The 27,389-nt window shown below is 38.2% G+C and overlaps 1 protein-coding gene across 4 annotated transcripts in view; it reads right to left on the bottom strand.

Moving 5' to 3' along the window:
• The window catches only part of KCNQ5 (potassium voltage-gated channel subfamily Q member 5), a 552,577-nt gene that overhangs the window by 3,729 nt on the left and 521,459 nt on the right, over positions 1-27,389 (bottom strand). For all 4 annotated transcript variants that reach the window (XM_077162233.1, XM_077162230.1, XM_077162231.1 and 1 more), the window contains 2 exons: positions 20,990-21,098; positions 3,908-4,039 (listed from right to left, as the gene is read on the bottom strand). In XM_077162233.1, coding sequence (XP_077018348.1) covers positions 3,908-4,039; positions 20,990-21,098 — 241 coding nt within the window. The remainder of the gene's footprint in view (positions 1-3,907; positions 4,040-20,989; positions 21,099-27,389) is intronic.

Below are 27,389 nucleotides of genomic sequence, written 5' to 3'. Positions count from 1 at the left end.
CCCTCCCCCCTACATAGGACGTGCCTCCTAGGGGTATAAATCTCCCTGGCAACAAGGTACATGAGTCTCAGGGATGAGGGATGAGCCTGACTCTGGCATTGTGGGTTTGAGAAGGTCTTCTTAATGAAAAGGGGGAAGAGAAATGAAACAAAATACAGTTTCCGTGGCTAAGAGATTTCAACCAGAGTTGCAAGGTCATTCTGGAGGTTATTCCTATGTATTATGTAGATATTTCTTTTTAGTTTGTAGTGTTATTCCTATGTATTATGTAGATATTTCTTTTTAGTTTGTAGTGTATTAGAAGAGCTAGAAGGAAATACCTGAAACTGTTGAACTGTAATCCAGTAGTATTGATTCTTGAAGATGATTGTATAACTATATAGTTTTTATGTTGTGACCGTGTGCTTGTGAAAACCTTGTGACTGACATCCCCTTTAGCCAGTGTATGGACAGATGATATATTAGTTTGTTAAGCTACTGGAATGCCATATACCAGAAACGGAATTTATTCATTTAAAAAGGGAATTTATTAAGTTACAAGTTTACAGTTGTAAGGCCATAAATATGTCCTAACTAAGGCATCCAGAGAAAGATACCTTGGCTCAAGGAAGAGTGATCTGGGAAAGCACATGGCTGGCATCTGCTGGTCCTTGTTCCCTGTTTGTTGTTTCCAGCTTCTGATGCCAGTGGTTTCCTCTGTGAGCATCTGTGTGTATTCACTTAGCTACTCCAGGTTTCATCTCTTGGCTTAGCATCTGCTGGGGCTGGAGATTTCTTCTCTTCAGGTTCTGGCTATTTCTGTGAGTTCTTGCTTAGCACCCAGGCTATTTCTATCTCTATCTCCAAATGTCTACATCGGCTCTCTCTGTTGGCTCTGTGTTTTCTCCAAAATGTTTCCCCTTTGAAAGGAGTCCAGTAAACTAGTCAAGACCCACCTTGAATGGGTGGAGTCACTTCTCATCTAATTAAAAGGTAATACCCACAACTGGGCATGCCACATCTTTGTGGAGATAATCTAATCAGAAGTTTCCGCCCAACAATATTGAATCAAGATTAAAAGATTCAATATTATATTGTATTGTATTTGAGTCACTGAGGGTACACTTTGGATGGCCTGAATGGTGTGTGAAGATACCTCAATAAATGAGGTAGGAAATGTCTGCTCCCACAAGATTGAACCAGGATTAAAACATGGCTTTTGGGGGTACCTAATAGATTCAAACTGGCACAGATGAGTAAGAAAATAAAGAAAAATAAATAATGGGGGGCATAAGGGGTGTGAAATGTTTTGGTTTTCTTTTTTCTTTTTATTATTTTTTTTCTGGAGTAATGAAAATATTCTAAAATTGATTGTGGTGATGAATGTACAACTATAAGATGATACTGTGAGTCATTGATTGTATACTTTGGATGATTATGTACTATGTGAATATATCTCAGTAAAATTGCATTAAAAGTAATTACTTACTGAATGAAAGAATGAGTGAATGGTCAAATGTTGATTTCTATAAGTGATCAATACATATTTTATTAAGTGTCTTCCCAGGATGTATTTCATACTGGCCTAAGTGAGCTATAGTGAAACAAACCGCTTTAAGACTCAATGCTTACATTTTAAGAACTATTCAATCGCAAATACAAGTGCCCAGTAGTAAAGCAAAATTCTTTTATATATTGGCATTTTTTTTTTTTTTTTTTGCATGGGCAGGCTCACAGGAATTGAACTCGGGTCCCCAGCTCAGCAGACGAGAATTCTTGCCACTGAGCCACCGTTGCACTGCCCTCTTTTTTATATATGTATTTAAAAAATATTTTTATTGAGGTATCTTCACACACCATTCAGGCCATCCAAAGTATATACTCAGTGGCTCACAATATCTTCATATAGCTGTGTATTCATCACTTCGATCATTTTTAGAACATCTGCATCACTCCAGTAAAAGAAATAAAAAGAAAAAAAGAAAAAACCCACACCCCTAAAATTGATTGTGGTGATGAATGTACAACTATATGATGATACTGTGAGCCATTGATTGTATACTTTGGATGATTATGTACTATGTGAATATATCTCAGTAAAATTGCATTAAAAGTAATTACTTACTGAATGAAAGAATGAGTGAATGGACAAATGTTGATTTCTATAAGTGATCAATAGATATTTTATTAAGTGTCTTCCCAGGATGACACTTAATCATACCGCTTACCCCTTCCTCTCGTTGACCACTAGTATTGCAATCTATCCCAAATTTTACCCCTTTTATCCCCCTCCTATTATTTATCTAATTTTTTTGTCCTTAATCTTTTACTCATTTGTTCATACCCTGGAAAAAGGGAGCATCAGCCACAATGTTTTCACAATCACACATCACACTGTAAAAGCCATATAGTTACACAATCGTCTTCAAGAACAAAGACTTCTGGATACAGTTCAACAGTATCAGGTACTTCCCTCTAGCCACTCTAATACACCACAAATTAAAAAGAAATAGCTATATAATGTATAATTATAATCTCCAGATTATAATTCAATTCAATTCAATTCAATTCAAACTCTCCATTCTGTTTGAAATCTCTCAGCCACTGGAACTTTTTTTGGTCTCATTTCTCTCTTCCCCCTTTTGGTCAAGAAGGCTTTCTCAATCCCATTGATGCCAGGTCTTAGCTCATCCCCAGGAGTCATGTCCCATGTTGCCAGGGAGATTTATACCCTGGGAGTCATGTCCCACGTAGAAGGGAGGGCAGTGAGTTCACCTGCCAAGTTGGCTTAGAGAGAGAGGCCACAGCTGAGCAACAAAAGAAGTTCTTGGGGGTGACTCTTAAGCATAATTATCAGAAGGCTTAGCCTATCCTTTGCAGGAATACGTTTCATAGAGGTGAACCCCAAGATTGAGGTTTTACCTATTAAATCGGTTGTCCCCACTGCTTGCAAGAATATCAGGAATTCCCCAAATGGGGAAGTTTAATGTTTCCTCCTTTCTTTCAATTCCTCAAGGGGACTTTGCAAATACTTTTTTATTCTCTTCCCAAATTACTCTGGGATGTATCAAGGGCATCACACTAACCTGTACAAACCAATAAGATCTCACTCCCTATTCAAGAGTCCATGTAGTTATTGTGTTTGAATACACTGATCATATAAGTTAAATGAGATAATGCACTACCAAACATGTAAATTTGAAGCAAGACTCTTAAAAACTGACTTGATAAATATCTTGGCTTTGAGATGACACATATTGTTGCGGTTAACATAATCACTCCAGATACTCATTGGAAGTGTATATCTAACACTATATAGGACATGAATGAAGAGAAGGCCCCTTTCCTAGTCAGGAAGAACACATTTTGAAACCAAGAAACGGTACAAGATCCAATGACTACTTCTTGGACCTCGACTAGCAAGATAGTGAGTGGTTTTATGTTCTGTAGTAGACTCTAAATACTGCAGGAAGTCAGAGAAGGAAAAGGTATATCTTTGTGGGTGGAATAGTCCATAAAACTTAAATGAAAGAGAAAGACTAGCTTATTCTTAAAGAATGGTTAGAATTTAGATAATAACAAAAATAACAGCAGCAAAGCAACAACTCAAATGACATTAACAACCATTAACATTATTGAGCAATCAGTGCCTGGTATATCATGTTTTATGAGTTAGGTATATTTACTCACCGAATCTTCATGACAACCCTGTAAGGCAAGCACTAACATTACATTTTTACTGATGAGGAAACCAGAGGCTTTCAAGGCCTGATTTACATCCATAAAGAAATTCTATGTTAAAACCAAAAGTCTGGTTGTCCATTAAGAATGAATTAGAAATATGTAATTCAGAATTTTTCTCTACAAGAGAGCTCCTCCCAGATGTTTTCTATGCCTATTTACAAAGAATAACATTTTTATTGCTTACCGTGTTTGAAGACTTTTGATTCTACACAACATGTCCAGGTGACCAGCTGAATATTGTTCAATGACATCTTTTACATCATATGGGCGTAATGTTTCTTTAAACTTTCGTTTTGCAACATGAAATTTCATAATTCTGTAGAGCAACACATTACACATTAGTCTTATAACTTTAGCTTTTAGAAGTCACCAAAATAGTGTATTAGTGGAAATAGGCAAAAGTGTGTGTGTGGGGAGGGCGAGCGGGGGGAGGCATACATTCAATTGTTTTATGCTCTTACAGAAATGCAACATAAAAACCTGAGATTAGAGTGGACAATTTAAGAACATCTCATGTGAGACACACCTTGAGAGAAAAACAGACAAAACCCCACTAAACGCTGTACCTTTCTAAAGGAATTACAATTGAAGTCAAAATGCAATTTTGCCTTTTCCTTGCGATCCCCAGAAGTACAAGTTAGAAGTACAAGTTAGCAAGTTCCTTTTGTTTTACATGTAACATACTTGACTAAGCTTGGGTGTCCAAGCTTCTCAGAATCAGAGATCTTTTTTTTTTTTATTACAATACCTCCCCAAACATGGATCTCATGTTTTAAAACAGCATTTCACCAAGAAATTCCATGATGTCATCTATAGTCAATCTGCCGAGATAACCATTTATTGCAGAAACTTGATATAATTCCTGATGAAAGCAAAGAAGCATAACATTTTAATTAGTCTGTATTGCAGGTAATGCTAAACCTGTTGTTTTTCAGTGATTAAATGGCTCATATACCACTAATGCTAAACTCATGGACCCAGGCTGCGAATCAATCACTGAGGCTCTAGGTACCAAGATTTATTGTCCCTTTGTGGAATTGGGAAGATCAGGAAAACCTGTAGCGTTTAAAAAGAAATTACCCATTACCCACCTCAGTGATAGCTGATTATGAGGAATCCAAATTATTTCATTGGTTAAAAAGCCCCAAACGCCAGCTCCTAATTGTATTATTCACTTCAAATACTTGTATACTAATCATTCCTGAATGACTTTTCCTTGTTTTTTTCTCCCCTGCATGGGCAGGCACTGGGAATCGTACCCAGGTCTTTGGCCTGGCAGGTGAGAATTCTGCCTTGCTGAGCCACCATGGCCTGCCCCCTGAATGACTTTTATCCATAATTTTTTACTTCCATTCTCTACCACTTTCTTTTCACCAATTTCTTCTTGAATCAGGATAGTTTTTTCCCCTTTCTTTGTCTGCAAAGACATTTAAGCAAAGTTATTCAGCAAAAACTAATGGAAAACTATGTTGCCGTTTGACCTCTTACTATCTGCCTTTGTTTACCAGCATTTAGGCTTGGTTGGAGCTAAGTCTCCCATTTTGAAAAACTGAGAATAATAGTGAAACTACATTTTCTGTGAAATTTCTGGCCCTTAGTGATTATTTTGTGAACATCAGTCTTCTCTCATCTGACTGTAAGTTATGTGAAGGCAGGGGATAGGCCTGTTTCATTCAACAGTCTGCGCTTAACAAACATTAACTATTATTTTACCACTACTTCTATTATGGCTGCTAATATTACTATTATTATTCATCATTGTGTATCCACATATCCAGAGACTAGCACAGTTCCTCACATACAGTATGTGCACAAGAAATAGTTGCTTAATAAAAGAGGAAAGAAAAAGAGATAAAGAAAAGATCCTCTAATCTGGGTAATATTAAGAATACAACCAAGAAAAAGTTAATCTACAGCCCAGAACCCTCCCTTGCTTATTGTTAAAGTAGCTAGGGGTGATTTCTAGGGACCTGGGTGGGCAAGAAAAAAGGAAGTTGACTTTTATGCAGCCCTAGATTTTTGTTGTGGTTGTGATTGCTTGTATTGTCAATAACAGCAGTCTGCACTTGTTGTGTGAAGTATTTTATTTACCTTATCTCTAATTCTTCCTAACAGCCCTTGATGAGATATTATTATTACCCTTTTAAATTTAGGGAAACTGAGGTTCAGAGACATGACTTGTCCCAAGGCAAGCAACAGGTTTGAAGCAAAGCCAGGATCTCACTCAAATCTATCTGGTTCTCATCCCTCACTACCTCCTGGTTTCCGGTGGTGTTGAGAAGGCTGACTAGCATCTTTGGCAGGATTTTCTCACCCGTGGTGGCAGAAGCCACCCTACATGACGGGTGTAAGTGACTGTGGTCTCCCTGGCTGTAGCTCAGGCATTTGTGGAGCCTGCCACATCTGAGCAGGGTAGACCCACATACCCTTAAATTGGATTATCTTTATTGTCCTAATAAAGGCCTGTCCTTCTTCCTTGTTAGAGAATTCTCTTTTCCTTTCATAAATATTCTAACAGAAGGTACAGTTTGAAGTATTCAATGGACAATATTGCACTCTAGTCTTCCCTCAGTCGTAATATTTTTTTGCAGATATTCCTTAAGTAATTTTATTTTTATCTACATAATTAACCATTAATGAGCTAGTTGAATGAAAGAAAGTCCATCACTTATGAGTTTGATCAATTTTAAATAGGAAACTGATCATCTTTTACATTTTTTCAGAATGGTCATATGCTAGGTAAGCAAAGTTGATTTTAAAATTCTTTATAAGCTTACCATCTATTTTTTTAAATTACCATCTGTTTTTAACATATCATACCACTGCTTTCCTACCAGTGCTTCACTTACAGATTTTCCCACTTTCATGTACTATGATTAAGCAGTGAAAACTGGATTAATAAATATCATTTAGATTATTTGGAAAAGAGGAGTATATGCAGTGATAGGCTGATGTCAGCTTATACTGACTCCTGAGGGCCAACTGTTATATTTTTTGGAATTTTGCTGGTTATAAAGCACAGTCATTACTAAAAATTAAGTTATATTAATATACAACCAAATAAATTATACTAAAAGGTAATACCGGTTGATGCGCCATGGCTCAGTGGCAGAATTCTCGCCTGCCATGCTGGAGACCCAGGTTCAATTCTCGGTGCCTGCCCATACCTCCCAAAAATAAATAAATAAAAAAAGAAAGGCAATACACACTCAAAATTTATCTCCTAATTATGTTACTGTTACTCTCTCTGCTTTTATGTTCCTCATACCTATTTTATCTGTGTGTTTACAATAGTGTATAATGAAATGCTATTGCACATCTCTTCCCAACTTCTTACTCTGTGACATCATGTTGATAGCTTGGAATTAGCTATGGTAGGAGTATTTACACCGTGGAAATCGACGCTGCTACAAATGAAGGCATTTCCCTCCTGGAGAGCCGGTTAAAAAGGTTATTTACCAGTGCACTACTGAGTGTATGAAATCATCTTATTTCCTAAAGATTAACTTTTCTAAGATGAAGATCAAATACATTTACCGAATGGGCTTTGTTGAGGGTTGAAAACAAAAACATTAAAGAGGTGTGAGGTGAGGTGTGAAAATTCTAAATCAGGTAATATGCTTTGTAAATGTGGAAGAAATAGCGTAAGCATTTTGAAATCAATTTATATTAAGGATGGTGACCAGTCATTTTACTATGGGCAAACCAAGCATGTTTTAACAAATCTCAGAGCTCCTTTCCATTTGCACTGCTATAGCCTTGGGAAGACTAAACCTTTCAAAATGAAATAGGATCATATTACCTCCTCCCTAAAATCCTTCATTGGCTTTCCCTGGCCTACTGGGTAATTGCTAAACTCCTTAGCACATTCTAGAAAGCTGTTTCTGGGCTGGCTTTGGTGTACCTCTCTTGTCTCAAACCCAGCACTCCCTCCTTGGAACTTGAGGCTTTGGCAACAATGAAATATCTGCAGGTCCACAAAGATGCCAATTGATGCATATGCTGTTTCTTCTTCCTGAAATACTAGGAAATCTTTAAGACTCATCTCTAAAGTCAACTTTTTTATGGAAATTTCCATGATTCCTCCAACACAGTTAATCACTTTCTAGTATCTATATTTTAATACCAAACAGACCATAATATTATTATTAAATTTTTTTTTTTTTTTGCATGGGCAGGCACTGGGAAACAAACCCGGGTCTCCGGCATGGCAGGTGAGAACTCTGCCACTGAACCACCGTGGCCCGCCCACATATTATAATTTACTTATCTATCAGTCTCCTCTGCTGCCTCTGTGAGGTCTGTGAATTCAGGGTCTGTGTCTTCTGCTCTTGATATCCCAACACCTTGCATAGAGTTGAATGAATGAGAAAGGTTTGTTTGTTCAGAAGCTTGACCAGGGGAGACTGGGGTTGGTAAGTGGAGAGGGTAAAGAGTAATGGATGGACAGCTCCTACCCTTCTCCTTCCAAATGTGCATCTCCATTCATTCCTCTGCACGCAGCCCACACTCTAGCCCTGAAGATTTACTTGGTACCAGCATGCTCATTCCTCAGGAGTCTCCCTTTGCACTCTACCTAAAATGTTATCTGTTCCAGATTCATTCAAGCATCGACTTCTCTAGGAAACCATCACTGACCACCTCCATGGAGGTAGAAGGAATTTCTCTGTGTTCTCAACTGCTGTCATATAACCATATGTGTGGCAGTGTCTCTTACCCACTGGGATTTCCTGATGTTAGGGATCATGTTTTTTACCCTAGCATCGCACACAATCTCCAGGAACTATTAGTGGTTCAATAAATGCAAGTTGAAGAAATGAATAGGATTGGTTACTCTATACTTATTCAAGGTTGCCTGTGTTTTTGTGATAAAGCAGACTCTTACTAAACGAATGCCTTAGAATAGATTCAAAATCTCTAGACACATTTCAGGGAGAGTATAAGCCTTTGGCTCTTCCCCACAAATAAAAAATAACCTTTTAATGTAAAATAAATGTTTATTCATTCAGGGTCCTGCCTGGTTCAGAAAAGAGTCATTTAAGTCAAACTGCTTCAGAAAATCCTGAGAATATATATAACTGGAATCTCACAAAGCGACTAAATCACAAACAATAAGGCATCAGAATGAGGATGTAAGAAGCAAGGTAAAAACATTGAAAGTGGAAGGAATAAATGTTATTGGAGCCTACTAAGTACCAAATAGAGAGAGACAAGGAGAGGGAGAGAGCACAAAAGGAAACTGTGGAGAGGAGGGCAAAGAGAGAGCTCATTGTGATGATGATTAAGCTGGCTGAATGACTTTCATGAAGTACCTTATGGCCACCAGGGAAACGTGGAAGAATATATGTGGTTTAAGCCTGAAATAATAAAACCTTAGTTTTCTGTTCCCAGGGGACTGCTAGAAGTGTCTCTAAAACCATACGTGCAGGCTGGCTCTGAGGAAGGCTGGGTGTGAGGGATGCTCTCTGGGATCCTGACTTGTGACCATCACATGATGACCTTTGTGACTGAAAGTCACAAATCCCTGCTCATGGGCATCAATGACTCGAGATGTCTATATCATTAAATTCCCACAGCCTCTCTATCCCTATCCCAGTCTCTCTCTGCTGCTCTCACTTCTCCAGAGAATGGACATGTTTTTTTTATTTTTTGTATGCTGTATGGCGGGATCACAGTTTATTCTTTTTCCATGTGAGTATCCCGTTATTGCAGCACCATTTGTTGAATCTTCTGCTTGCTTGTTTGTTTTTGTTGGTTACTTCGTTTGTTTGGGAAGTGCATGGGCCGGGAATCGAACCCGGGTCTCCTGCATGGCAGGCGAGAATTCTACCACTGAACTATCCTTGCACTCCCTGGACATGATTTTTATGGTCAAAATCAAAAGGCAGAAAATGGAAACTTGAGAGACTAAGCTAAGTATTTAGCCCTGCCACTGTTGTCCCTTGCAGCATTTCCTTATTTCTCTGCTCATCACTGGGATGTCAAACTGTCTTCCGTCTCTACCACACAGTAATCCTGACCTGGGCACCCAGTATCTACCTGCTAAACGCAGAACTGGATGCTGGGGACATGAACATTAGCTAGACACAGAACCTACTGTCCTCAACTTACTCTTGAGTAGCCTCCAGTAGTGCTGTCCTTGCTGGACGGCTGGTGTTATGCAAAGCACTTTACCTGCATTAGGTTGTTTACACCCTAAGAAGTTTCTACATTTGATTTGGGTCAAGTGAAAGCTCAGAAGGTTGAGTAAACTCGACAAGGGTTACACAGCTAGTAAGAAGCAAGTTATTGTGGATGTCAAGGCCCATTTCTTACCACTCCTTTAAGCTCCTTTAAGCATCACAGAGTGAATCATATGCAGGGAACCTCATGGACTGACAAGAGAATGTCTAGAATGTCCTATTATCTCACCAACACCTGCTCCCTGTACACTCTGACATACTCTAATCTTCCCAAAGGATCCATGCTTTTAATGCACTCCTCCCCCCAACCTGGCCAGGCCACCTTCATTCTCTCAAAGGGTCCTTTCAAGGAATCAGTCCAAGTCTTATATGGCTTTCCCACTCTCAGTAATTAGAATGTTTTTTTTTATTATTATTATTGCAATTTTTGGGGACCTCTGCCTACTTTTCCCCAGTGGTAGGATTTACACATTAGTCTCACTGTATATAGTAGTAGTAGTATATAGTAGGATATACATGTAGTTTCATTGTCAGTTTTACTTTAAATGCATGTTTACCAGGTAGTATCCTAAGTAAAAAGCTACAAAATTAGCTAAAAGCTACAAAATTAGCTTTCTGGAATAGGAGAGAGTATCTCCTGGTTATTTTAGGGAGGAAACTAAATAAAACAATTTTATATTTCAAGACAGGTGTGAGGGTACTGAAAATTAAGGAAAAGGCTGAAAGTAGCTGTCAGACTCTGATTTTGAAAGGTCCTTCATTTTTTTCTCCTGCCAACACCACTGCATTTCAGATACGAAGGTTTTTAACTACAAGAGGGAGAGAAGGAGAGAACTGAGGCTTAGCAGGTTCCTAGGTTGGCAGGTGGAAGAGTGGAAGCTGATTTCACTCTTGGTTCTCACATAGGTTAGCCTGAAATTTATGTGTCTCAACTGTCTAAGCACAGCTGGGCATAGATCCAGTGTAACCCAAAGTCTAAACAAGGGATAGCAAATTTTTCTGGAAAGGAGCAGATAGTAAATATTTTGTTTTAGGTCATATGGTCTCTGTTAAAGCCACTGAGCTTTATGCTGCAGCATGAAAGAAGCCATACACAATACATAAATAAACAAATAAGCACACATGTGTGCCAATAAACTTTCATTTAGAAAAACAGGCATTAGGTTGGATTTTGGCCCCCGGCTAATAATTTCTTGACCCCTGGTCTAGATTAGAAGAAGGATGAGGCACTGCTCTGAGCCCAGAAAGTCCATGAACTGCTCTGGGGAAGAGGAGGCAGAAGGTCTTGGTGACCTCTAACCTGTTTATAAAAGAAGATGAATATGATCTAACATACTGCCTGGTAGAAAGGATGTTTGAGCAAATCATTCTAGAATTAAATTAGAAACTGTTAAAATACATTTAATGATTAAGATGATAATACTAGGCAGCACTTTACAATATAACCCAATGAGAAGGGTGCAGTTGTCATCTCATTTTGCAGATGAGGAAACTGAGGCACACAGAGGATAAGCAACTTGCATGAGGTTAAAGATCCGTAAGTGTGGAATTGGGATTTGAACCAGCCTGGTTGCAGTGCTGGGCTCTTAAATGTAATGTTCTACCATTTTCTTAACATTAAGATCTGAACAGTTTTACACAACACGACAACAAGAAAAGTTACTCGGGCATGTTATGGCTCTTTTCACTCACAGGTGCCTGGCACATAGTAGGTCTTCAATGAAACTTTGCTAAGTGAATGGCCTGTTCTTACTGGCATGGTTGGAAAGCCCTTTGAAGGACCAACAAAAGGCGGAGTAGCAAGTTACACTCTCATTGGTTTCTTATTTTTATGAGGGTAAATTGTACCACTGAAATGTGAATGCAGCAGTAAAGAGCAAAAGACCCTTAAAACTAATCTCTGATGTGCTTGGTAACTAAGAAGCAAAGTCTAAGGGAAGTAAACCAATTGCATAATACTGATATGCTCTAGTAATACCACTAGAGGGTGGAAGAGACCACAAACCTAAATTGGAGCCTTGTCTGGAAACTGAAGGAAGTGTGCACGTCCAATTTTCTGAGCATGAAGAAATAACTAACGCAAAGTTAAACTTCGGGTGGAATATATCTATATATATACACACAAACACATATGCACTTATAAAGAAATGTAGGTGCGGTTGTGGTGCTGCCATGAGTTATAAAATCTTGCAAAAGTCTTGTTCCAGTCCTCTAAATCAGGGTAAAAACATTGCATATGAGCATGCTGAGATAAGAATGATTAGAAAACAGAAGCCGCGGTGCCTGCTGCTGCCACCAAACAGATGGATGGATCCGGCCAGCAGCCAAACGGTGCGCCGGGTGGAAAGGGCTCAGCAGACTGTGAACTGAAGAGACAGTTTGATTGACTGTAGAGACAGCCGTGCTTCTCAAGCTTGGCTGCTCATTGCAATCAGTGGGGCAGCTTTAAAAAATATTGAATCCTGGCTCCCACCTCTAGAAATCCTGATTTAATGGGTTCAGGGTGTGGTTCAGAAATGTCCTGAAATTCTTCAGGTGATTCTGATGTGCAGTCAACATTAAGAACCATTGAAACAGAGGGGGGAGTGCAGTGCTGGTGAGAAGGGTGGTGGTGGAGAAAAATCTCCATCTTCCCTTGTTTCCACCTGAGGAAACAGTGGTGGGGTTTGCATTGATCTTCCGACTCACACATGTTATGCCCATAAGGCAGACTGTTAGTGCCTGGTGTTAGGCTTCTAGTCAAACCCAAATGTTTCATGCCTCCCCTTCTCTGAGTGAGGTCTAAAATTTCATGTAAGTAGTACTTAAGGAGTTCCATTATTTTTTCAAAGGACTACTATGGAAGGGAAAGAGGGTGGCAGGTTGATTGACTCATTTATTCTTTCCTCTGCTTTGTGCTGGGCACTGTGCTAGGCTTTGTGGAGAACTGACTCTGTCGGAAGGGAACTGGCAGAGATGAAAAGCCTAACTACATGATGACAGCGATTACAAGGTCTCCAATGTTTTTCTCTCTACACTCATGGTGGATGTCAACAGTTGCTGGGACTAAGAGCTCTGACAGCATTCAGGAGCCTCATGTACCCAGTACCGGGAACTCTCTAGATTAGCTAAACGTGGCTACTTCCCCAAGTGATGCCAGAGACATGCCTGATGAGTAGGACTCAAGAATCCATCCATTCATTCATTCACTCACCCATCAGGCATTTATTGAGTGCCCACTATGTGCCAGCCTCTGTGCTAGATGCCAGAGATACAATAATGAAGAAATAAATCCTGTTGCTGAAGTATTTCCAGACAAGTAGGTGGCCAGTTATAATCCACTTTAAGTATAAGATAGTGGGAAGCACATGTTGATATAGGAATGCAGAAGGGAGGTGTTTAACCTGAACTGGTAGAGGTGATAGGAAGTGATTTCCGGAGATGACAGTCCCTTATTCACTCTGAACCCCTGTCTCTGGGAATATTATTAAGTTTCTCAAGGCTGCTGAAATGGTCCCCTTATGTTCTCAGATACGTTTTTTCCCCTGACTTCTGTCCTTACCTTGGGTTGGTTAGTTGGGTTGATTTACACTACTGACATGCATTTCTTTCCCTGATCCCCAGTTTGGAAAATTCTATTCCCCGGTTTCTGACTCTCTGAAGAAATATAGCATCTATATGGCTTAGAAGCAAGGGTCCTAAGGCTCATCTTTGAGGTGACCAAGAGCCTTTTGGTCTCTGAGTCTCCTCCCAGGCAGCCCTCACCTGCCTTTAAAGATTGGTCACTATTAATTGGTTCACTATTAAAAGTGTTAATGTTACTTGTTTGGAAGTTTTATGAAGGTTATTTCTCTGAAACACATAAATCTGATTCAATAATACAGATTTGCCTTTGTGTCTACTTTATGTAGACCCTGCAAGCCTTGCAAGGTAAGTTATGGAATTATACATCCGAGAGTCCTCCACCCTTCTTTCACCTCAGATTGGGCTACCAGCCAAGGACTAAGGAAACCTGGGAGTTCCTGGAAGCACTGATTAGTCTCATTTTCTTGCCTTCAAGTCTTGATGGGGTAGTTAATCAGCTCCACCTGTGCACAGTCTGTCTGGAGATGTTCTTACTGTAGGGCCAACCAGATGCTCACCAAGGCTAACTTAGGACATTGAGACAAGTTCTGTGGCCTCACTGTTTCATTCACTAGGAATAGGGCTGCTCTTCTAATGCTGGTTTTTGTCTTCACATTCAGGATCTAGTAGGTTCACAAAGATTTTGTGGAGTTTCTTTTAAGGTGATAAGAGTTGTAAAACCCTAACAAGAACTTCTGGATAAAAGCAAGTCTGTAAATGGTTAACTTTCTTCCCAGGATTTTGTGAGCACTGATATGGTAACTTTAAATTTGGGGATTTTGTTTTCCTGGGAGTATAAAATCCTTCATAAATTAAAGATTTTGAAATGAATAACTATATAAAGTGCCAATAAATGTCGATTGCTCTTGAATATTTTAAATCAGGTCAATGAATAGGAGATTCAGTTTAAAGTATAATAAAAAAAACGTTAAAAATCAGTTGCTGCAAAGTAAGTGCGTCTTCAGTGAAATCACTTGTTTAATGCAGCCTCAGAGTAAAATGTGACCACAAGTAATTGTCCTCAAAACAAAACAAAAAAAAAGCAAAAAAGATTATTGCAGGGAATATATTAGCTGATTTGTAAAATATGTGAGAAATGATCCACAAAATGTTCTTCGAGCAGCGTCCTTTACTTTAACATGTCATAGACTTGGCTGTCAAGAATTTCTTCAGTGATTTATAAACAAAGACTCATCACCTCTGCCAAAATAGCAGAGATGCCATCAGCAAATTTAAGAACTGGTGACGATTAAACAGCTTGTAGATTTAACAAAGCCCACAACGGCAAACACGTACCTCTTCTTCTCTAGTTGTGTAGGGTTCTTGTCTGAAGCATGAAGTGAAACTTATGAAAGATTCAGAGCTGAAACTGCATTTTAGGGAATGTCAAAAGAATGGTCCCATTCTTACTTTTTAGAATAAGAACACAAGGCAAAGAAAACTGTAAAACCTTATGTCCCAGCCTAGGGTTACAGTAAGGTCTGATTTGCATATCCATCTCAAGAACTATGAAATGTCATCAATAGCTCTTTGCTTCCCTGGTCAGAACTGAGCTATTTTAGAAGAGTTGAGGCTTTGATAGTTATAAAGAAATTCTTGACACCTCATCTATGTTCACATTAGAGTGAAAGATTCTGATAACGCAAAAAGTGTTCTGTTTACAATCTGGCTTCAAATCCTTTTCCCTTTACTGGACTTCTTCCAAAGTCACTGATGATCTCCTTGTTCTCCTATCTAAAGGACCTTCTTATATTAGATTCTCCTGGTTTTCCTTCTGCCTGGCTGCTCCCAATGTTGGCAATCTTCTCTTTTTACTACCACCCCCCCCCCCAACCTGGGTAGACTTCTGTAAACCAATTTTATCTGTGTTGATGACTACCAAAAGTTTGTGTCTATTCCAGATGCTTCTCCTAGACATCAGAGCAGGGAATTCCCCTGCCTGCTGGGCTCCACTGTGACCCCTCAAACTCAACATTTCCAACAACTGCCTCAAGCTGGCTCCTGTGTGATCAGGCATCTAGATGTATTATCCCTGATTCCTCTTGCTCTGTGACTCTATCTCTCTAACCAGTAAATATTCAAGCCCTATCAGTTTTTATGCCCGAAGAGCACTGAATGCAGCCCCCCAGCAGATTCTGTAATTATAACAATTATTATTGCAATTAGAATCATCTAATTTCAGAATCATCTAGATTTTAGAATCTAAAGCACTAATCTGATAAATTTACTTCTGTATTTTACTGAAGTATTACTACAGGTTCTCGTTTCTCTCTCCAGCCTAATCTCTACTTCCTTCATCCTCTCCCTGTACCAATAGACATACTTTCCAGTTCTACCTTCACTTCTGGTTCTTTGCAATTGCAGTTGCCTCTGCCTAAATATTCCCAACCCACCTCAACCTTAATACCTACTTATCTACTAGATCTCTACTTGGATACCCCTTCTTCCAGGAAGCATTCCTGAATGCTGCTTCCTATGTAAATACTGATCTTGGGTCTGCCCAAACCATCCTAGACTTCTATTATTGATGTGATGCATTACGCTGCACTGTAATTGACTTTCTACTTTTCTGGTAGCCCCTCAAGACTCTAAGCAGGGATTTATCTTTCTCGTTATCTTTTATCCCTCTGTCTAGTGCAGAGTAGAAGCTCAATAATTTTTTTTTTTGAGTGCATGAGCTGATGCCCTGGGAAGAACTTTAAAGAGTCTGTGATCAGAACTCTGCAAGGGGTTGGGGAGGGTGAGAGGGGAGAGAAGAGGTAACTCTGCTTCTCACTGTCTTCTGATTTCATGGGAGGATGCCTGAGAAGGCAGCAAATTCATCCCAAGGTGGAAGGAAGGGATCTTCTGCCTCATGGTTGGGGGAAAATATTGTTGTTCTAGTAATAGTGATGCTATTCTGAGTAATTTGCCTACCTGGGTGGTGAGGAAGTAACTTGAAGAGGTAACATCAAGTGCTTTCTGGAGAAGCAGGTACAGGCAGGCAAGGTTGTAAACATTTGGAAGTTGGGAGCCCACCCTAAGAAGAGGGAAAGGGGTATTCTTCTCACATCACTCACCACGGCAGCAAGTGGAGCACAAAGAGGAGACGGTCTACCCTGAGCAGAGGATGGGCAGTAGAGGGAATTTTGGGAAGGCAGAGGAGAGCCTGGACAACTTGAGGGTAATAATAGCTAGCATTTTATAGTATACCTGTGAGGTCTTTACTATAACCATCTGCATTTCACCAATGAGGAAACAAATACAAAGAGGTGACATGGCCTGCCAAAGGACACACAAAGGTGGTCATGTTTCTTGTCCCTACCTTTCCTGAGCTGCTCTGGGGAAGGTAGATTTAGTCAATGGTGCCAGGGTAAAGTTGGGTGGCAGCTTCAATGAAAGAATTTTTGGGTTTTTATCCCCACACCTTATTTATTTATGTGCTTTCATAGAACACTGGTTTGGCTTGGGAAATAAAAAAGCATGATAAAATCAACATTTTCTCAGTTATTTCTCTTCCAGATAATGAGTAATCTCCATCGGATAATATCTTGGCTATCTTCACAAGAAGAATAGGTTGTATGGTATTTTGATTCATGTCTTGATGACTGACAGAAAACATGGTTGTATAAAACAAGCTGATGAAAGAACAATGGTTGAATATCTCATTAAGAGTGACCTTGATCTTTAGTTATAGTAATTCCCTGAAAAAGATACTGGTAAGAAGCATGTAAGCTTTGCACTGGACTCTGTATGGATGGAGCTCTTTCCTGAAAGACTCATCTTTTACATAGTTCTTACATGTTGCCTTGATGTGTGTATCTGAGAAATCAGTCTTTCAGTATGGAAAACAAGTTATACAATTTCTTTTGTATTTTTAAAAGTATTTTCCTGAAACCCTTTTATAAATATATGGCTGTTTTCAAACATTTCTTTCTTTCTTTTTTTAGGTGCATGGTTCAGGAATCAAAGCTGGGTCTCCTGCTCGAAGGCAAACATTCTACAATTGAACCACCCATGCAACCCAAATTTATGTATTTCAAATAAATAAACATATACGAATTTTTGCATGAAATTTGCCCAAGATTCATACTCATTTAGCATCTACATAATACCAAGTGGTAGGATGAAGGGTAAGCAGCCAGACAATTCTTTCAGATATTCCCAAATATCCAGATGTTTGATATTTTGAAGGAATATAACCAGGTAATTGGTGAACCTATTTTTAATCTGGATATTTTGATGCTGTGCCTGAGAAAATATTTTTTAAACAATGATAGGAAAATTGGCTAATTACCATGATAGAGTGAAAAGTAAATGTGTGGAATATTCTTGAATTTATCAATTTGTTTGTTTACCAATCAATTTACTGTCCTGCTAATTTCATCTATCCATTTACAAACTAATTTCTGAGTGTATAAAAAGAGATAAAAATGATTCGGATTGAATCATTAATAAAATATAGAGCTTTTGTTAAAAATAAGTGCAGTTTCTACTCCCAGAGATGAGTTTTGAAACTACATTAACAGCAATTTTGTGCAATCCCACAAAATAATATTTTGAGAAACCTTGGTGGTAATCCTCAAGGAAATATACAAAACTTACTTTTCTTTTGAGTAAAGGACATATTTTAGAAATAGTCCAAGAACAGTTATTGTTAACTGTGTACTATAAAAGTGACATCAGTCACTTAAAACAAAATATTTCAAAGTGCATTTGGGTAATAGAATTCAGGCAAGTTCAGAGAGTGGCCTAATAAATATTAATAACTGAAAATAAAAATGTCTTCTTTGCTCTTTGTGAATGTAATAATATGTCACCCTTGCAGTGGAATACATATTTTCCAGTATACATTTTAATTTTAATTTGGCTCTTAAGAAAAGCTATTATTGTAAGAGTTCCTGGAATGCCCAAGGCATAGTCTAGTATTCATGTTAAATAATCAAACAATAAAAAAAAAATACGGAAAATGCCAAAATAAAGTTGCTATTTCAGAGATGAATAATAGATGGTTCACACCTGCAATCAGCAATAGACATATAAAATACTAAGCTGCAAGAGGTGGGCATGTTCTGGCAAAAATAGTCCAATCAGCTGATGTTGAATTTATTTATATAATTAAACTCCTCAGGGAAAGAACATTTTTGTATAAAATTTAAGGACTTACTATAACTGCAAACTCCTTTTATGATGTGCTAGTTCTATTAGTTGGTTTTTAATCCTGTATCTTTAGAAATTAAGTACTATCAATAGTCAAAGACTGAAAAATTAATTTATTAAACTATTGAGTGTAGCTATCATGTTCTATAGTATCCGATAGTTTTAAGTGGGACTTAAAAAGAAACATTAAGCAGAATTAGGCTACGGGGGAGAAAAACATCCCCTTCAGTGTCACAAAGTAGCAAGCAGAAAGCTTCAGAAATCCACAGACAGGACAGACATGTAAAGAATAAACGCCATCTGAAAATAAGAACCAAGAAAGGATTTTGAAAGGCAAAGGAATTCTGCAAAGGACTTTACAAATATCAGTCAAATTTCAAGAGGAATGTATAACAAAGTAATCTTAAACTACTGCTAAAGTGCTTAGCTAGTGGAATAAACCGATTTTATTGTATTTCTAGCAGCTTAAAATTCTTTTCGTAGGTTGTGAGGACAAAGCTGAAATCTTCAGAAAGTCTCTGGAAATGACATACAACTGGAATAAGCATGACTTTTAGGAAACCTAATCTGCTGCCACTACGTAAAACTTTACAGAATTTGTTGCAGGTCAGACTAATCTGTGGGCTGGATTGCCCAACTTCACTCTAGGGTCTTTGATGGATGTAATCATTGTATGTAAAGAACTTCAAAGTGACTCCAGACCAGCAATGTCCGAGAGACTTTCTTTGATGATGGAAATATTCTCTATCTTTTCTGTCCAGTATAGTAGCCAGTAGGCACCTGTGGCTATTGACCATGTGGGTAGTGTGACTGATGAACTGAATTTTAAATTTTACTTAATTTTAATTAATTCAAATCTAAGTAGCCTCATACGGCCAGTGGCAGTACAGTGCAGTTCTAGCTCCTTTCTCTCCCTTTAACTGAAGGCTTCAGGCCTCGTTTTACTATATATCTTTGGGTTTTCTAAACTTAAATATTACCCAAGGTTTCTAGGTTTCCCAGGGGTGAAGAGATCATATAATTAATTGTTTAAAAAGGAATAGAGAAAGGCAAGGAGTGCTATTAAAAATTATGACGAGACAAAAGGCCTAATTGGAAGCGGTCCAGGAAAAGTAGGAAGGTTTAGTCTCCCTACCAATAGGGGTGTTTGCTTGAGGATTCCAGTAGCAAGTAAGTGGGCTTTACTTTACTTCATTTTAGGCTGTCATTACAGATATGTATGTATATATATGTATGTATATACATCTCTCTCTGAGAGAGAAATTACAGGTTTACTGAAAAGTCATGCAGAAAACCAGAGGTTCCATATACTTCTTCTTTCCAGTTTTCCCTATTATTAATATTTTGCATTAGTGTGGTACTTTTGTTACAACTGATGAAACAACATTGCTATAATTATACTATTAACTATAGTTCATAGTTTACATTAGGGTTCACTGCGTTGTCTAGTGGTACGGTTTTTTAAACTTTTATTCTAGAACATATATACAACCTAAAATTTCCCCTTTTACAGATAATTTTGAAGCATACATATTTTCATCATACTATGATTTTCTTTGTCCTATAAGCATTTTTACTATGAAAATCTCTGTAACTTATTTCTGTTTTTCCAGTGACTCCCAGTTACAGAGTAAAGCATAAGAGCTAAAAGGATCAGAGGCAATTTTTTGCAGTAGTCATTCAGCATTTACTGAGAGATACAATTTCTTCTGAAGGGATTAAACTGGGCAGGGTGAGCGTGCTGCAGTTTATTTAGTCTAGATCCTGAATTTTTTTTTGCGGTGGGGAGGCGGTCCTGGGAATATAAATGTCAGCTGCTTTGGTGACTCAGTTTCTGCCCTCAGTAGAGGAAGCATATCAAGATCAGTCATTGACAATGACAGTCCAGTAAGATAGAAGCAAGTCACTCCAAAGTGCTCATTTTCAGAACTCAACCGGTTTTAAAATAACCTAGAAGATTTTTTAAAAATACTTTTTTGATACAAAATACAGAACACAGGTTGGAACATCAAGTCATAAAAATAAGAAAAAAGAAAACCCAATTGCATCTCTAAACTAAATGCCCTTAAAGCAACAAATTCATATGACAAGCCAATTCTCAACTAAGCTCTCTGGCAGGGCCTGCCTTTTCAAATCCCACACACCTTTTATAACATACTTTGTGTCAAGCACAGTAGAGCTTTGTATTAAAAAATCAGAACTTAATAGGCATGTGGATGAATAAGAAAAGGGAGAGTAATTATTTCAGGAGATTTACCGGCAGGAAAAAGAACTTAGCAACACAGTAATTCAAATAATCAGTAGTAGGTCTCTGAATCATTTTGTCAAAAGTTTTCACCAACCTGATGGCTCGAATGACAGTTTTAAGGGGTGGAGTGAGATCTTCTACTGATACATCACACTGGCATCCTTTCTCATCATATACATCATCAGTACCAAGAGCTGTGTCAGCTGCAAGAGAAAACTGCCAGTTAAGTAACAGCAATGTTAGTAATTTCTAAACATGTTACTGACTTTGTCTCACGTGGGAATTGTGGGGACCTCTTGGACTAAGCTTATAAAACAAGATACGTATTAAGTCTGAGTCTAGCCAATTGTTTTTCTCACTATTATCCTTTTTCTATTTACTACAATCTCCAAATATTATGTGATTAGACAATAAATACTTTTCTGAGTTGTTTTCCACGGGGAAGATGAAACGATTGGCACACTGTCTTTCCAGTAGTGGTGATGGATGGTGTTGATCCACCCATGCTCTTTTGCCCAGTTCTTTTGAAACTAACAGCCAGCGTTGAAATGACAGCTGTTTGGAGTTAGGGAACCTGTCTTTGGGCCCTTAACTAACTGGCCTGAATAAATGGAGATGGAATCCCATGACCTTGGCCCCATTAGCCCGATGACCCTGAACAAGTGAGCTAAGCAACCAGATCCAAGAAGGCTGAGTAATTTTCAATTACTGGATACTAGAGGCCCAGGAGAGGGCTTGCTTGAGATAAAACCAAAGATGGGCAGGCCACGGTAGCTCACGCCGGAGACCCGGGTTCGATTCCTGATGCCTGCCCATGCCAAAAAAAAAAAAAAAAAAAAGAGAGCAGATTTTCAGATTGGGTAAGCAAAAAATTCCCTTCTAAACCAAGCAAACCTACTTTTGGGTAAACAGTAAAGTTTGGAAAAGGGAGCAGGGTTAAACAAATACCAAATTAGTAAGGATTTATAAAATTAATAAGGAATACACTCATATGATTACAGCTTTGTTTTCAAGAACAAAAATATTGAACACAAATTAATATTTCTTTAATAGGGGATGGATGAAATAAATAATGGTAGGTCTATGCAACGGAATAGTGGGAAGTTGTTAAAAATGACATTGAAGACTAATGACTGGCACATGTCACAACACATTGTGGGATCAAGAATGACTAATTCTTTTTGCTTGGCTGCATTTTCTAAAATTTCTACAATGAATGTAGATTGCTTTTATAATATAAAAGTCAATAAAGTAATAAAAACACACCACTGACAGATGAATCATTTGGCCTCCAAATATTTTCATATGGACTAAGCCTCTTTAAATGCTTACATAAACTAAAGGGTTAATACCGTTTTGTGTTGCCTTTGTCTCCCCACCCCCTTGCCCCAGTATTCATTTGCTAAGTCACAAAAGGAAGAGACTTCCATGGGCTGTCCTGGTTGGACAAAATCCTGAAAGGCCATTGGGAGTCCATTCATTGAGACAGTGCTTATATTTTTGAATGCAGTTGCTATAGCCTTTAATTAAACTAGTATTTCCCTGAGCACTTAGTTTACTGTGTGCTGGGAAATGGAGGTGGTGGCTTGGGGAAGAGATGATGGGTTATATGTAGATGGGTCTTCATGACTCTTCTTCATGGTTCCTCTTGCCTACCTGCTTTCCAGCTTACTAAGGGGAGAGCTATAACCATGGCCTCACAATAATGATTAGTAATAGTAGCCACTCATTGAAATTTATGCCAGACACTTAGGTGAAGCTTCTGCATGTATTAGTTTTCATACGTAGAGTAACTCTACCAAGCAGGTCATGATATTATGCCTGGTTTTCAGACACGGTAATTGAGGCCCAGGTCCACGCAGCTGGTTAAAGGAGCTAGTTAAGTCATGGAGCCTGCTTTGCAAATCCAGTTCTTTGAGGCTCCCAAGCCCTTTTACATTGCATTAGCCAGTGTAGAAAGAGTTCGGGTTTGGGTTAAATAGTGGCACGTGTGTCAGGAAAGAGCAGGCATAAGAGCTCATCACACGTGCTGCCTGAAGGTTGCAGTCTGACCTTGTGTCCACATTCAACTTTTCTGCAGAGAAGTTTGCCATGGTGTATATGAGAGTGAACTGATTAACTCTCTGACAACTGGCTCTGATTCAGTGATGACCTCCAGGGTAGCTGGCCCCTGTAGTTTGACTGACCACCCTCACAACACAGCCCCGAAAGCCCGCACACATCATGCCCAAGGTTAGCTGATGGCCTTCCAGGAATTGCTCATGATTTCTTCCTCCCATCTGATCCCAACCTGCTATTAGTTGGGAAGACTTTTCTTCATGGTTTCCATCGTTGCTTCATAGGAACAGTAACGATGATGCTGACAATAATAGTAACAAGAGATTTTCAGGGAAATTTAGTTATGGGTTAAGAACTCTAATTGTTACAAAATCTTCATAAAGCATGCATTATTATTACCACCTGTTTTACAGATTATGTAAGTGAGGTCCAGAGAGGCTAATTCACTTGCTGAAGGACACACAGAGAATAAGTGACAAACCTAGAATTCAAACCCAGGCTGTTGGGTTTACGTCCTCACTATTAAACATTGTGTGACCCAGAGCCTCACTTCCACCACTTTCAGATTTGCCTTTCTTGCCTCTTGTCTCGGTTGAATTTCCTTCTCTTGCATTACATTTTCCTTCACCTGGCTGGCTGCCCTCGGCACATCGTGGGTCTCAGGTGAAGTGACCTCACAACATTGAGAGAGGATCAGATTCACAGGAGTGAGGTTACCACAGCCATGGCTAAGCCAGTCTGCACACAAAGGAACACTGGAAATACACCAACTCCTGAACTGTGAGAAGGGTGTGTGTGCAGGGGGAGGGGGACAGATAGCAGGTGGGAAGGTCATACATACAGGCTGAGCTGTTGAAAGAGCCCGAGGTCACCGGCCACCACTAAGGAGCTCTGTGAGATGCCCAGATGTTAACTCTCCAAAGGAAACATCGAAAAATGCACATTATCTGGATTCCCAGAACAGAGTTCCCAAGAGTTTATATCATCTTTCAAAACAGAAGCACATGACTGCTTTCCCTCATATAGCTATAGTGAGAGGTAATTCTAACCTGGTCCCATTTATACCTCAGAAAACTGGCAAACACTGGAGAGGTTATGGGGAAGGCAGACTCTGCCATCCTTGTATTTAATGATTTACCTACTTTCAAACACAATACAACCCATAACATGATGCTGCAGGTCCAAACAATTAAACAGCATAAAATACAAAGTCCTGTCACTATGATGTTAATGGAAAACTGTTTTTCAGCAGGTCTTATCTGTTATAATAAGCATGAAAGTAAAGACAGTGAAAGTATAACGTTCACAGACTGTAAACTGAACCAGGAAAGTTCCAAATGATTACAAGACACTTACCTCCCAGCCTAATCCTGCACCCCTCCACCCTTTGTCTCTCATCCAAATAAGAGTTTCAGTCTACCGCACAGGACTGGGCAGAGACAGACATTCAGTTACCAATCGTATTATATCCTATGCATTGCCAGTCAGTTAACAATTGCATTATATCCTATGCATCTTATCTGTAGTTTTATTGCACCACTTTATAAGTCGATTGTCAAGGGGTAAATTAAACAAATTTTCAGTCCTATATTTTTATTTTTGGTTGGTGGGGGGAGGTTTTTGGTCAGAGCAAAGGAATAAGAAATCACTTCCTTTCTGGCATGTGCTGAGACAAATGCTGAGCTAGGGAATTTCCTTATTTTAAAGCCACAAAAATAGGGAAAATGCTATCTTTTCACTTCATAAGTACTTCGAGAAGTCAGTTTTCTTTCTAGTGAGTTTAATAATAATATTAAATTATCTTTTCACGATTTCTATGGGATTAAGACCCGCAGTGAACTCTAAGGCAACCATTTGTTTTCTCCCTCGTCTATTTCCTATAAGCAGTATTGAGGATTTGTTTTCAAGTACTTTTCCCATTACACTTTGTAAAATCTAAGCTGAATTTTGAAAAACCAGGAATTAAAATAGCTACTTTTCACAGATACTGAAAGGGACCACATGGACCTTGTCTTAAATGTTGAAGAAAAAGGAAGTGATGAAGAACAGTCTGGAAACTTCGGCTATGTCCGATGAACACTTATTTGTTTCCATTATGAAATTTTGCCAACCAGATCCAGATATTTATGAAATAAGTACAGGCAGTTTCTAGTTCTTTCTCTTGGCCATCTCCTCTTTCAGATTAGATTCCTTTTTATATTTTTTGATGAAATGATTACAATGGTTTTCAACCTTAGCTACACCTTGGAATCACCTGGGGAATTTTTAAAAAGCCTCATACCCAGGATACACCCAAGACTGACATTAGAAACTTGAGGGCTGGGTATCAGTGTTTTGTTTTTTTTAAAGCTTCTAGAGGAATCCACTGTGTAGCCAAGAGCGAGGATCACTGATTGTCGATGAAAACTGATATCCCCAGGTCACCTCAGCCAGAGTTGAGGAATGTGTTTGATTAATCTACCTTTCTTCATGTTTCTTCATAAGATCAAATTATCGCAAACTCAGCAGAAAGCGTTTTAGTTTGAGGAGGAATGATAACCTTCCCAGGTTTTGGGCAACTCAAGAAATTATAAAGGAACAAGCTGACAGCTTTGACCATGAAAATAGAAAATGTTGCTACCTGAAATGGTTAAATGGCAATGAAAGAAAAGAACTTGATTGGGGGGAAAAAAGTTGCAACATAGAAACAAATTTGATATTTATAATGTACAGGGAGCTTATTTGAGTGAATCATAATCTAAAATATAAATGTACAAATAATTTGGCCAAGAAAGACTAGTAGTAGCAAACAATCCTGAAAACCATTAAATTTTATTAGAAATACAAAATATAAATTAAATGATATGAAAATGTGAACTCACCACTATTTAATTAGAAAAGAAAAAAACTAATTCTGACAAAATTGGGGTGAATCTTGTATATTTTGATATTCTTGTGACAATGTAAATTGGCACAAATTTTTGACGCCAGTAAAATAATTAAAAATGCATTCATAATCTATAACCTACCATCTTACTCCAGGGTTTCCTTTGGGAAATAATTTCAAGACTAAAAGAAAGCATGCTCAATGCAATAATGTTCATTGCACTGTTGTGTGTTGAGAGAAACAGTTACATAAATATCAACTTCCCAGAGGAAGAGATTGTAAATTATAGATTGTAATATTTTACCATGATGGTGTACTTCCCAGCTATGAAAAAGGTAACTATGAATAGCATATAATATTATGAAAATATTTTAAAATGTGAAATAAAATTAAAATATGAAACTGCTCATGTTGATTACAACTATGTACAACAATATGTGAAAGGAAAAACAGCTGGAAAGAATATGTAAAAATGAATTTAGCTCTACGGGGGCATGAAATAATAAGTGATTTGTTTTCTTTAAAAATTCCTTAAGAAATTGAAGGATGCTTTTTCATCCCAAAAATAATATATGCTTTTTGCAGTAGAATATTTGAAAAGTAGGAAAACAATTAAATGAAAAAAAATCTTCCCAAGTTCTACTACATAATGGCAACCTCTATTGTAAATATGCTTCTTACATTAAAAATGTGAGGGCTAGAAGTCCACAATACATTTTTATTTTAGGAATGTATGTGATCCATGTAATGACTATTCTATTATCTACGGGAAACACATGTTAAGAATGGCCATGATTAATAATGGTGGTGACAATTCATTACATCATATCATGGATTTTACTTTATTTTCCAAAGGTTTCTTCTCTCTGCTACTAGTTGTGTTTAAATTACCTTTCCTCTGCTATCATTTCCTAACACTTTATATCATACTAAATTTAGAGGCTACATTTTAGTCATGTGCTAGTCCAAGGGCAATTCCTTTAAATCCAACTAGATCTTAGAATAACTGCTTGGGCCCTGATGCAGTAGCACAATTTCATCTCACCATGTCCTCAGCTAAATCCTTGTTTTCTGTTGCACGCTAGATGCTGCTAAGTCACCAACAAACTTAGTGGGTCTCTAAAGCATTAATAAGGAACCCAGAAAAATACTCTAGATAATATATTTTTTGATCTAGACTTCTTTGCTTTCAAATATTTTTTATTTTAACTTTTCTCTCATTATAATAGTATTATATACTCACTGCAGAAGTTTTGAAAATTAAATAGTAAATAAGAAAAATATTATGTGTGGTTCTAACACTGTGAGTCAGATATGATTAACTTTTGGCATATTCCCTTCTAGTCTCTTTTCCTTTGCAGCAAATGATGTTTAAAGTCAAAGTCAATTTATCAACAAAGATTGGAAATTGGACATCTCTTAATATGCCCTTTACTGAAACTACCAAGAATTTCTTGATACTCTGTTTATGCATTATTACCCTAGTTTTGGGTAGTCTCCCAAGGGGTTTTGTGTACATACTCTCATTCCTTCTGTTTCCTCTCCTTCTTGTTTGGTTGGCAATCTCTGG

Source organism: Tamandua tetradactyla, chromosome 5 (genome assembly GCF_023851605.1).
Source record: "Tamandua tetradactyla isolate mTamTet1 chromosome 5, mTamTet1.pri, whole genome shotgun sequence".
In the NCBI taxonomy this organism is placed as follows: Eukaryota; Metazoa; Chordata; class Mammalia; order Pilosa; family Myrmecophagidae; genus Tamandua; species Tamandua tetradactyla.
The sequence above is the reverse complement of the archived record's forward strand: the minus strand, read 5'-3'. Positions and strand labels throughout refer to the sequence as shown.